This window comes from Melopsittacus undulatus, chromosome 9, assembly GCF_012275295.1.
Source record: "Melopsittacus undulatus isolate bMelUnd1 chromosome 9, bMelUnd1.mat.Z, whole genome shotgun sequence".
NCBI lineage: Eukaryota > Metazoa > Chordata > Aves > Psittaciformes > Psittaculidae > Melopsittacus > Melopsittacus undulatus.
The window spans coordinates 10,981,522-10,994,524 of NC_047535.1; the positions used below are offsets into that span (position 1 = coordinate 10,981,522).

General features: G+C 42.5%; 1 protein-coding gene across 1 annotated transcript in view; it reads left to right on the top strand.

The window, feature by feature from the left end:
- The first annotated feature begins 10,645 nt into the window (after window positions 1-10,645).
- Window positions 10,646-13,003, top strand: part of FBN1 (fibrillin 1) — a 152,299-nt gene continuing 149,941 nt past the window's right edge. The window contains exon 1 of the mRNA XM_034066265.1: window positions 10,646-10,793. Within this exon, the coding sequence (XP_033922156.1) occupies window positions 10,672-10,793 (122 nt within the window). The 5' untranslated portion in view covers window positions 10,646-10,671. The remainder of the gene's footprint in view (window positions 10,794-13,003) is intronic.

Genomic DNA, 13,003 nt, shown 5'->3' on the forward strand with positions numbered 1-13,003 from the left:
GAAAACTTAAGTATCTCAGTTTCCAAGCTGGAAGGAAACCAAATGTGAAAAGTAAAATCCTTCATAAAACGTAACTCCTGTCTTCCTGCTGTACTCTTATGAGAGATTATTTGCCGGTGTCAGTGATGCATGCTATAATAACCAATAGCTGGGGAAACTATTTGCTACGCTTCTCAAGATTGTTCCCTTTAGGTCATTAGCAGATAGTTCTAATAAACATGAGCTGAGCCAGTAGAGGCTTTGACTCTATTTATCACTGCGGATGTCTGAGCAGTCCCTGTGGGAAGTTGTGACCAATTCATCAGCCAGGGAATTTAACTTGTTCTTAACTCTTCTCTCGAGCAGCAGTGTCAACAGTCCAACTAAATCAAAATCATTCATGTGTACATATATAGGAACCATGGAAGATATATAATGTTGAAATAAAATTGTGTGCAGCTGTAAGAAGTGCACAAGCAGGCAGTTGATGCAGAAGTTTCTTTACTGAAAGAAGCTGGCAGGGCCTGCCTTTGGGAATGCATGGGTCTGGGTAGGGAACGATCCACTGCTGCTTGGGGCATCCTACCTGACATTGAGCAATTCTGCAGGTAGGCCTGTCCGAGCTCTGCTGCTCCAACACTGCAATGAGGGCACTGCCTCCTCCACCTTGCCCCTTATAATTATTCTCATCCCTTTTTGTGGTTCCAGAAGATTGAAACTATTGACAAGGAAATCAGATCTTAAAAATGCAAGTGATCATATAAAACTGTAAGATCTGGTTATGGTGAATGAAGTCCTGGAGTCATCCTAGAGATGGACAACTTAATGCAAATGTGTCTGCCTTGCTGTCAGAGTGTCTTTCCACCACTGCTACCATTTACCTAGACCTGGTATCGAATGGCAATGGCAAATTGTCTGGAGCTTTCTTTCTGTGCTTTTAGTAGTATAATGCAATAGGGCCACAGCCTCACTTGGGGTTTCTGAGAGCTTCTGGAGTGTGAGCAACCTCATAAATTAAATCACCACACTGTCTGCTGAATGCTTTCTTGCAGAAGTGCTGGCAACTGTGGAACATATTTTGCTGATCATCTGAGAAACAGCAACTTCTACACCTGGCAGCTGTCAGACAGCATTTTCTTGAAGCAGGGCTGTCTGCTGATAGCTCAGGAGTAGGGCTGAGCAGTGCAGCCTCGGGTAGGTTTATCACTGGGATTTGCAGATTAACACACTTTTGTACTTCCCAGTGTCTTCCCTGGCTACATCCCACTTTCATTCTGCGTAAGTGGAAGAAGTTCCTCAGACTTTCTTTCTACTCTGGTCCTTCAATCAGTTAACAGAATACAGTATTTAGTTCCATATGTGTTAGAAAAGCTCTCTTCTCCAGGGATTTGATTAAGCACAGGGCTAACCTTTCCCATATTATGGGTTTAGCCAGTGGCATAAATGATAATGTTTGGCTTTTTCAAATTTTTAATCCCCCTCTCCCCCCTTTTTTTTTTTCCTAGCAGATGCTATTATACAGGTTTTGACTGCAGGAAGAGGAAGGACAGCTTGTGAAACAAACCTGTCAAAGCGAGGTAAGTAGCTACCAGGGTTCCTTCAGTCAGCTTACCTTTAAAATGCAGTTTATGATACCACTGGAGGGGAGGGGGAAAAGTGGAAAAGGCTAATAAGATTTCAAATACTGAGCTGCCCTCAAAAAAGCAACATTTTCTAGGATTCCATGGGGAATAACCATTGTCAGCACATGCATATCAGTGACACGCTGAATTGATACAATAGCACAGTTGTTCTTATAACACATTTAGCTCTGAATTTGTCAGTGTTGAGCATGTGTATTAGAGCATGATACATATGTGAATTCTAAAAACTTTTTTACACGTTGGAGTAAATTCAAAAAGCAATAATTCCTTGTTTTAGACAACACTGCCAAGAATTCTCTTTGTATTTTCATTGTGCAGGACTGAATATTTAGTCAGCAACACTGGACAGACTTGTTGCCGTTCTGCTGTTTGTGACAAAAACTCAGGCATGTAAATAGCTTTGTGTATGGACCAGAGAATGGAGAGGACCACATATTTTGAAAAGGAGGAAAGACATGTTTGTCAGTTGTGTGGAAGGAATCGTTTCCGGTTCTCCATAATGCATTAGAATTGAAGTAATATTCTATTTTCAGAAACTTCACTGCTCTAGCTTAGCTTAAGTGATGGAACAGTGTTCACCACAGTGAAGTCAGGGCATGCTCTCAAGTCCACTGAAATAAGTGGAAGGGAAAAATATTATCTCAAGTCTTTGGACTAGGCTTGTAATGCCAAAGGAAGTTTCTCCAGATCATTGCTGTGCAGGGAAGCTCTGTTTTCCCAATAGTTTATCATAAAATGTGTCCAGACTGGAGCCTCTGGAAGACTTCCTTATCTTGAAAAGGCAGCATGAATCTTATTTATGTTTCATCCATGAAATTAGACTTCCTTCCTTTTACTGATGAACAGGAATGGGAAAAGTCAGCCTTACTATATATCCCAATTTCTGTAGACAGATAGATATAGATGTCCTTTTTCCCAAGCATCTTCTGCCCATGAGTATTTTTCCTTGGCTCTCTCTTACGGGTGTCAGATGACACTTCCTCTGCTGACTGTGTGCCTGTTCGACCTCTGCTCTTATTCGTCTCAAGTTATGTGGTATTATTTTTGGTCTTGAAGAGAGTTCACAAAGCTAAAACCAGTGCTCAGTATTTTCATTTAAGCTTTGTAAAGTGTTAAAACCTGCCCCTTTAAAAAAGAAATGCAGCAAACCAATCTCTTCTGAACTCCACCCCATTAATCACAGTAACAGCAATTTTGGGTGGATCTGGTGTTGATAATTTGCAAACCATTAGGGATGCTTTAGAGGCAGTACTAAAAGAAGGGAAAAAAAGCTTTAAAGGTTATTATTTTTTTTCAGTGCTAGAATTGCTTCTCCCATTTAAATCTTAATTGGCTTAATTAGTACTGGAAACACTGGTAAAAGTTACATTTCTCACATTTCAAGTGTTCTACATAATAAATTACCCTTATATCTTAATTCTCTTTGCAGGGAAGAAAAGAAGGGTTTCCAAAAACCCCAAACCACCAAAATATACAGAGCTTTCTCCCTGATCTTCTCATTCCCAATTTGAGCCACAGTATTTGGAATCTATTGCTACTTCCTACTCAAATAGCTTCCTTAACTTCATTTGGTTACTTGTAAAATGAATGTAATTTTGAATTAACTATAATTATTGTTTCCTGGTTTCTTATAAAGAAACACAATGTGTTTATTTGCATTATACATACGCTTTATTGCTATCTGTTTTAGGACGCAATCAGCTTGCTGTGGGTTGAGCCAATATAGAAATGAGAAAGGGCTAATGATGAAACAAAATTAAAGTTAATGGGAAGTTTCCTACTGACTTTTGTGGGCTGAATATACCCAAATAACAATGCTGGAAGTACAAGATCTAATATAAAAAGGTATATGCATTACTAAATGGATCATGTTCTATCCAGCATGGTGTATAAAAGACTGATGGCCATTTAGAGGCAAGGAGACTGGCTGCTGAAACTTATGAATCTGATAAAGCAACGCCCCAGTGATTCTCATAAGTAAACTCTAATGCTTTCAACAGATGGGGTGGGGGAATCCCCAAATGATTTGACACCCGGTAAGAAATTGCAGACTCTAGATGAGGTTGTCTCAATTTACTGGTATCTAGAAAACCTGAGGAAATGAAGTCAGCCTTTGGAAAGTTACTAATAAAGGAAAGTGTAGACCAGAGCTGTACTGAAGTATTCACTGGCTGGAGACTCACTACTACCATTTGAGTCAGCTGTGTGCCCTTGCAGTGAGGGCTGCCAACTGCATATGAGTCTGTATTAGTGACAGTGTAACCTGGCAATGCAAGGAAGCTGTTCTTCCTCTCCTTTGGTACTTGAGAAACTGTATCTGCAGTACTGTATGCAGCTCTGGGCACCAGGGTACAAGAACAAAATTAAACCAAACCAAAACAAAAACCCCACTCCTAAACCCCAAAAGCATTGACACCTACAGCAAGACTGGCAGAGAGCCCCTGGGATGGTTAGGGGCTAGAGCAATGCTTTCTGAGAAGAGGGTTCATTCAAACTTCAGAAGCAAAGGCTAAGGAAGATCTTACTGCTGCCCTCAGGGTATAGAGGGGATAGACTGCCTCTTCTGCATAGTGAGCAGTGGTAGGACAAGAGACACCGCCGCTAATTCTAAGAAGGAAAATTCCTACTAAATATTAAGCAAAAATAATCACAATGAGGGTTGTAAAACAGTGGAATCGGTTAGTCCAGAGAAGTGGAATGTCCATTCTCAGCTGGATGGGACATGAACAGCCTACTCTTAAGTTGGTCCTGCTCTGAGCAGGGGCCTGGACCAAATGACGTCTACAAGTCCCTTCTGACCTAAATTCATCACTGATTCTATGACAGCCGTATGCAATGCTCTCATAGTGTTATTTCTCAAAGGAAAGGCCTTTCAAATGGAATGTGGTGGGTTCAGAGTCTAATCCCTGGTCTCTTATTATCTTTTTTATTATTTCAACTGCATCATGGGGCAACTCCCGATCAACGGAGACATCTCATAGCCAGAGGAACACTGGGATGGAAAACAGAGGCAGAGACACCCAATCCCTTGCTGACACAGTGTTTGAAGGAATGTAGGGCCTGATTCAGCTGTCTTTGTTAGAGTCAGTAGGGAGTTCTGCATAAATGAGAGCTACAAGAAGAGGCTCCTAGTTACTGATTTCCACCCACTTGGAATGTATTAATTCTAATAAAAAGTTGTATCTCTTTTGCTTAGTATCTTAGCCTGAAAATGCACTCAGCAGTTGGCATTTCATGCTAAGCCTTGAAATTTGTTTCACGTTGCTTCTGAGCTTACAGGTGGGATTTAAGAGGTCATCTGGGACAAATGTAAGGCTGAGGAAACTCAGTTTGCAACTGTTACTCTGGCAAGATTCCCATTGAATTTGACAGGGTTATAGCTGACAGAAAGTGGTAGTATATGTATTTCCTTTTCTTGGACTAAGGCCGGATTAAATTTTTCTTTTTAAATCAAAGAAGCAAGTGATATCGTTAAACTTTAGGTTTTCCACGTAATTAAATATATAATTAAATATATCAACCTATGTATTGTGATAGACTAGGATTAAAAACAAAAAAATCCATTCCAGTGTACTTTAGTTGTATTTCTATTCAGCACTAGTCTTACAAAAATCAGTTGCACTTCCCCTTCCTGGAGGACAGAAGTCACAAGATTTCTTCTGCTTAAATTTTCTTTAGGACCCCCATGGAAAAACTGTTACTGTAATCTCATGTCTTTAGTAAATTGACAAATAGTACAACAGTTTTACCCTTACAAGCTAAGATTGATTTAAAATGTGACCTAGTTTTAGAAACCAGCTATGAATGTGGTACAAAACTTCCCTAAAAATAGTACTGAAAGGGAGAGTGTCTGAATTAGGGCATCTCTTGAATGGCCTTGTACTTTCCTTGTCACCGATACAGAAGAATCCAAGTGTTTTAGAGGAGCAAAAACATCTGGTTTATTCTGATCTTAGAAAGGACAAATGAATTATTGTTTGACTTATACAGCTTTCGGTGGGGTGATACCAAATTTACGTTGTTCTTGTAAATAAAGGAATTGCTTTGTTTAAAACAACACAAGTTCTGTGCCTAAACTATTCCATGAAGGCATAAACAGGAGAGATGTGTTATGAATGTGTATAAAATGTAATAGGTTTATGGTCATCTAGGATACAACTGAGATAAAATACAGGAATTTCCCCAGAAGCACAAAGGCCACTAATTGTCTGAGCCAAGAGAGACTTTTTAATTCTTATAATACTATAGAAGTATTACCCCACCACTTTGCGCAGTATCACAAATGATGGAATTATATGCTCATAGAATCATAGAATAGTTAGGGTTGGAAAGGACGTTAAGATCATCTAGTTCCAACCCCCCTGCCATGGGCAGGGACACCTCACACTAAACCGTATTATGTAGGTTGGATTTCCTCCTCCATCATTATAAGCTCAGCTGACAGATGAAAAGATCAAATAAAACAATTTGTAAAAATGAAGTAAATGTCTTAAGTGAAGTTTGTCCCTTAAAAGCTATCGTTAGTGGATTTCATAGCCAGTTATCAGCTTGTCTGGCCAACCAACATTAATAAAAATGGGTGATAGCTTGTTTTATTTTCTATTTTTTATTTTTTTAGATTTAAACCAATTAATTGGTTGTCTGGCTATAATTACTGTTTGTGCTTTTAATGTACTTAAGAAAATACACACACTAAAACTTTCCCACACTATTTGTTTTCACTGGCATAATCAAGGCTTTCTTAATAAAGAAATATGGAAGATGGACATACTTATTTTTGCTTACTTGGGTTGGAGTAAATTTGCAGATCAAAAAATGCAATTAGTGAAAAAGTTCATATAAATGCAAATTAAAAAAACCTGAATGAGATGAGCTTACAACTTTATCACAGTACCTGCAGTGATAATATTTTTGGGTTTGTTTGCAACAGGTCAAAACAATTTGTCTAAAATGTGAAAATTCTGATAAGCATCCTACAGGAGAAGAGGGAGGAATGTTTGCAGAAGATGAAAAGGACCAGTTTGGTAAAGGCCAGGAAGGAGGGAGACCAGTACTTCACATCACTGCTGCCGAGCACAAAGATCAGCAGCTCTGCAAACTTCAGCTCAATGGTTTTATGGGAACCGAATAGCAGGACAAAGAGGTATTTCTCTGACAATCAGTTACAGTTTAATAATTTAGCCACTGCATAAAATTATTTGTGTACCTGATGTTAATAAACACAGGGAGGTGCACTAAGACATAGTTAGCAAGGAGAATTTATTTTACCAGAGGAATGTACTGGGCTTGATATAGTGTGTGTGTGGTTATGTAAATGTTTAGGATCATGGCTTCCAAGTTCATACCTAACTGCAAAAGGTGGTTCATGTTTTATCTGTCATTCCCTGGTAAGAGAAATCTATCTACCTGTAAGTATCCTCCCCTAATTTTTGGGCCCTGCCACCACAATCTATGCCATCTACATGCTCCAAGATACAGCTATAAGATCCTCAGTGTTATCTTGTGAATCAGAATTGTGGAAAAATAGTGGCTTATCTGTTACAGCAAATTCTGCTATGCATGTATCAGTGATGTTATATGCCGTGTTCCTGGTGTTTATTTCTGGCCATGATTCCAGGGTTTGATGAAGGAGCTAAAATATCAATGAGCTTCTGGATCTCAGTTAATCTGAGAGCTCATCTTTGTGTTTGTCATGGGAGATGGTGATCAACTGGATCATCAAAATTCCTTCTTTGGGTTTGTTCTTTCCTTCAGTGAAACTCCTGAGCAGATGACAAGTGTTTTGAAGGCCATATAGGAATATGTTTGTCCAGATGTTCTTCAGAGTCCAGATGTTTGCAAAGGCTCAAGTGGCTGTGGGAAAGCATGTGGATAACCCTTATTAGTAACTCTGTTCAGCAGCAGAGAGCAGTTGTTTTAAGTCTTTTGCTTGTGACAGTGTATTTTTCTAGTAGTTTGAGAGCCCAGGTGGGTGCCGTTTTAAAGTTGTCAATAATTTAAGTACTTCTAATATATAAGCATATTCTTTAAACTGGCACACCAGAAGTTGATGATGTGCTACATATTTCACTAGCTTAATTAACGGACAGCCCACATATCATGTAACATTATTTCATATACTGTAATTCATATTTCTGCAACCATGCAAGTTACCAAATAATACGTCATAAAATGCCATGAAAGATATGAGAGAATTATCCCATTAACCTGTGACACAGGCTGGATATTTTTCTGGTAGCTCATCCAGAAATTTAAAGCGGTTGAAACAGAAACTGTCAAATCCAAACGAATGTTTGAGTAAATGGTAACGCAGAATTCCTTTCATAACTCACTTTTGTTTACTGCTGAATTCTGTCTTCACATCAGAAACATAATTAGTAAACATCGACAACATTTTTTTGCAGTGGCTCGATTTGAACATTTTTACCTTCTATATTCACTAAATAAATGTTTAGATTTTGCTGTACATATAGATAAGAGTGAAGGAATTGTATATCAATGTACAGCATGTCTGAGATTTCTTAATAGCAGGGACAGTTGCTACCACCTTTATCCTGGTCTCTTTTCGTTCCTGAGCAATTTCAATTTGCCACTGCAAAAGAAATATAAAATCCTTTGTCCAGTGCTAGGCTGTCTTTTCAACAAGCATAAGCAGAGAAAAAATATTTCCCATCTGTGGTAGACAAACAAGAAAAACTTAAAAATCAAATTACTCCTTTCTTGTGCCAGTATCTCATAATATTTCACTGTACATCTATGTTTTACCTGTATATTAAATGTCTGTCTGGAAGTTTTCAGGTTAAATTCTTGAATGGTGGCATTGGAATGGTCAAAATTAAATGACTGTTTTGTAATTTGCAGAATCCACCACTTTGCTTGATGATAAATATCAGCCAAAATGATTAGAGTGCTGTTATTGTGCTAATCACACACAAATACAGCATCTCCTGTACTAGTTTAAATACTTCTATGTACCTTTAGAAGGATAATTCATATTTACACACAATATAAAAACTACTATAAATTGATTTAACTATATATTTCAAGTAGCATCTATCATTATTTTGTGTCAGTATTACATTTCAGCTGTAAACAGATTGGTACTAGAAAATCTTACATGGTACTTCCTTTTTTTCCCCTCATGCCGAGTTAGTGGTTCACACTACACCATGCATTTATCTTTGGGCAAGGTGGTTTGGAAGCTGCTGTGTGTGGGTGGCCAGCTGCCTACTCATAAAACTGTGCAGCTGAATTCAATAACACAGACCCCTTCACCATCAGAACCTGCCTGAAAGTATCAGAAATGAGAATACCTGCACATTAGGAAATCCAACATTTCTGCCAAAATATTTGTAAATGAGGAGCAGCAGAATGCATATATCTTTTCAGTTTAATAGGTTTGCTTTTTTGGTTTTGTACTCTCTGTGTACGTTGAAATGGGGTAATCCTGGTACAGAGCTACCTGACTGGAGCGTATACTCTGTGTTTGAATTCTAATTATTGACTGTCTTCTCACCCCAAATTATTCAAGTATAAAACTTCCTACCTTTCAAGGGGTGGGACAGCAATTTGCTCTTCAGGATGTCCAAATCAATCCAAAAGCGTAAGTAAAAACTGAAGGGCTTTTTTATTTGTTTGTTTTCCTTGCTAAGGAGGAGGCATGCATTTGTTCTGGAGCTGGCTGTAGGGATTTAGAAGTATGTACAGAACAGCTCGGTGCCTTGGTGTCTGCGCCATGCTAGTTCCTAGAAAGTGTGTTCTTCATCCTGCAGCAGCCTCTAAGGTAAAGCCAACATCGATGCTGTTTCTCCTTATAAGGGAAACAGCTACTATTCTGGTTTTTATTTAAGCCGTTATCTAGATGCGAATTGCTGCACCTCTAGGGCTTGTGTATATATATGTTTAGACGGAGGCATAGGAGCCCATCTCCCTCAGCTCCCCGCCGGTCCTGTATTAACACATTTACTCCGCTGCTCAACTCACAGCGCTACCGCTTCTGCCTCCGCGGGCGCTGGGAACCCGTGGGGCGCCCCGAGCAAGCAGCGCTGCCCGGCGGCAGCGTTCCCCTCAGCCCCGTGCAGGACGGCAGCTTCCTGCGGGCCCCTCGGGCAGCGCATCCCTGCCCGACCACAGGTGACTGGCTGCGGGGCTCGCCGGGGCCTCCCGCCGGAGCTGCCGAGCGGGCACGACTCGGAACCCCCGGGACAGCGGGTCGGGGGTGGGGGGGAACGTTTTTATTCACCTCTCTCTCGCGAGAAAGTGCTGCATGGGCGATACTTGAAGAGGAGGGGGGAGAGAGGAGGGGAAAAAGGAGGAGGAGAAGGAGGGAGGGAGGGGGCAGCTGGAGCCGCAGCTGGAGTAGCGGTGGGTGCAGCGGCCGCAGCTGGAACAGCAGCGGGAACGGCAGCCGGCGGCGGCGGCTCCAGCGGGTGCGCGCCCCTCGCAGCGGGCTTCACAGGGGCGGGCGGGCTGGGCGCGGGGCTCCCTGCCCGCGGCGTGCCCCGGCCGGGGACTGCGCTCCTGCCGCCGCGGCTCGCAGCGGTGCCCGGCTCGGGGAGCCGGGGAGGGCTCATGCCCGGGAGGTGCTTCCAGCCCCGGAGCGGCTCCGCGAGCGGTGACGGCTGCCGCGGGCTGCCCGCTACGGGTGCGGGAGCGGGAGTCCCCGCGGATGCTGTTGGAGGGAAGGTAGAGTCCGCGCGGCTCCGGGCAGCTCCTCACCATCTCCCGCGGTCACCGCCTCCCGCGGGCCGGGCTAGCGCCTGGCTGGCCGGGGGCCGACGGCGCCGGGGCGAGGGGGCAGGCGCCGGGGGGCGCGGAGTGGCCGCGCCCGCTTTTTCTCGGTCCCTAACTCCCCCCCCCACCCCCCCCTTTCTTCTCTTTTATCCCTTTGCAGCTCGCCTTGGAGAGGCTGGTCGGAGACAGGGCGGCGGGGACCAGCGGACTTCGGCGGCTGAGAGAAGGCGGCGGCCGGTCGCAGCCCGAGGACTCGGGGGACGCGATGTGGCGGGGTCGCCTGCTGGGGATCGCCCTGGGAGTTGCGGTGCTGTGGATGTCCCAGGCAGAAGCCGCCGCCGGCGGGCACGCCGAGGGGGTGAGCAGCGCCAAGGAGAGTCGGGCCAGCCGGGCCAAGAGGCGAGGGCAGGGCGGCGGCGGGCACGACGCGCTCAAAGGGTAGGTGCGGGGCCGGCCCTCCCGGGGTGCGGGGAGCCGCGTAGAGCTCTGTGTGTGTGTGTGTGCGCGCGTTCATGTCCACTGCCCCTTTGCGGTGGGAACTGGCGGGGGAGAGCTCCCCGATCCCCCGCTGGGTCTGCCCCTGCCGAGGGACAGGGTGAACTGGGGGCGCCGGCGCCGCCCGCAGCATCTCGCGGGGCTGGGTCCCCTGCGTGTTACAGTCTTACTTCGCCTTTGCGGGTGATGCTTGGAGAGGATAAGCAGCTGCAGCTTGGAGGTTGCAAATTTAGCTTCTAGGAAGGCCGTAGCTAAAGGCACACTGAAGGCGTGTGCATTCCTCCCGCGTCCCGTACTTCTGCTTTGCATAAAGCAGAATAGCGATGAGGCCCGGAGACCACAGCATGCCCTTTCCATTAGCTGCCCTCTTCCATCACCACCTTAAACTTTTTGAGATGTGCGTCTTTCCTGCACTGAAGCGGACGGACTTTGCTCATTTGGGGTTGCTTGTGATCTGGGGAAAGCAGAGGGGAAGAAGAAGGACCAGGGTTTTTTTTGTATCAGAGCTATTTACAGGCATATGAAAGTTTAAAATCGTTATGATACGTTGTGTATGCTTAATAAAGTGGGTTTTTTAAAGGGTAAATCTGTATCAGGCAGACTTTTCCCAATTCTAATGGAACACCTTTTCAATGCAAAAATAGTTTTTCAAGTTGGCTGAAAGACATTACATGTGTGTGCAGTTGAAAATGTAGTTCTCTGTAAAGGTGAAAAGCTTGCAGTGTTAGCAGAAAAAAGGGGTTTCCTTTTTCAGGTGTTCCGATGCACCTTTTCAGCCCATAGTCAGATTTTTCACTCATCAGGCAGAGGGCAACTGTAGCAAACATGATAATGGAGGTAGTTATCCTTCAGTATGGGACACAAGCTATTTTCTTTCTTTTTCTGGTTTCCTCAAAAAGAAGATGTTATAACTTTATTGTTAAAAGCATTGGTGTATATGCTTTAGTTTCTTGGTAACTTCTTCATACTTGTATAGTACTTTTTATTTATATTCAGAATTGCAATGTTAGCACTTTCTTATGCTTGCCTGGTTGGAAAAGGCTGGTGTTTTTGGTTACCATGTTGCAAAAAATGAATGCAACTCTTTTTTTTTCAAGGATCTGATTTTGGAGGGTCAGACTCTATATTTCATTTCCTTATACCTAGTCACAAGAGAAATAGTTGAACAAAGCAGATTTTTCATGTGACAAAAACTAGGAGGTTAGGAGGATGTACAGTAAAGTTTGTAGGACTAATTGCAAGCAGTAAAAGATGATAAGGAAAAATATTTCTCAGAAGGTGCCTTTATTTTATAGGATGTTTTAATAAACTTTCTCATTACAGAACTATGAGTTAATATCAAAGTGAAAATCACATTTTCTGACCAGTGGGACAGAGTATGCCAGCTAGTACACGTGTGCTGACTTAACGGACTTTGTGGGAGTTAGAGGCACATTAGCTGGGGATAAAGTGTCTTTGGTGAATGCAACTGTTGCTCTAAAACTGTGCTGTTTAGACAGTAGTAATAGTGCATGAAGAGGTGATAGTTCAAGTGTTAATTATTTTTGGAATCTAAAATGGATTAGTTTAAGTAGTTTGTCTTAGGAGTTAATTCTTATGTTTAACAGAAGCATTCCATATTTATGTACTTTTCAGTGATTTCTTCTATTGTGTATTATCTATGAGTTACATATCTACTTAGAATTCTGCAAATCTAGACATAATGGCAATATAAATTTTAAGTATTTGATATCTTAGTCAATGATTTTGAATATCACAAATCTGAAAGAGTGCCCTTGGGAAGCAGGTTCTTGACAAGGATATAATAATATACAATAAAGACAAAACAAATTACTTGTTTGCTTACATGTTAGACCTTTATCTGTAACTCTCATTTGAGGCTGAGGATAGGGATCCCAGCTTGTTTGGAGGAGATTGTTAACACAGTCATCTTGATCACTGTTGGGTGACGAATCCTCCTGGATATTTCCAGTTTAGAAACTGAGCACTTCCTTAGGTGTGGTACTGAACTGTACAATATGAATAAAAAGAATTGTCATTTCAACAGACAAGGTTGGAACTAATTCTTTGGAAAGCCAGATGGAAAACATATTTTGCATGTACAGGAACTGGATATGCGTTAGACAAGGAGAATTCATGGTTATTGAAGGGCT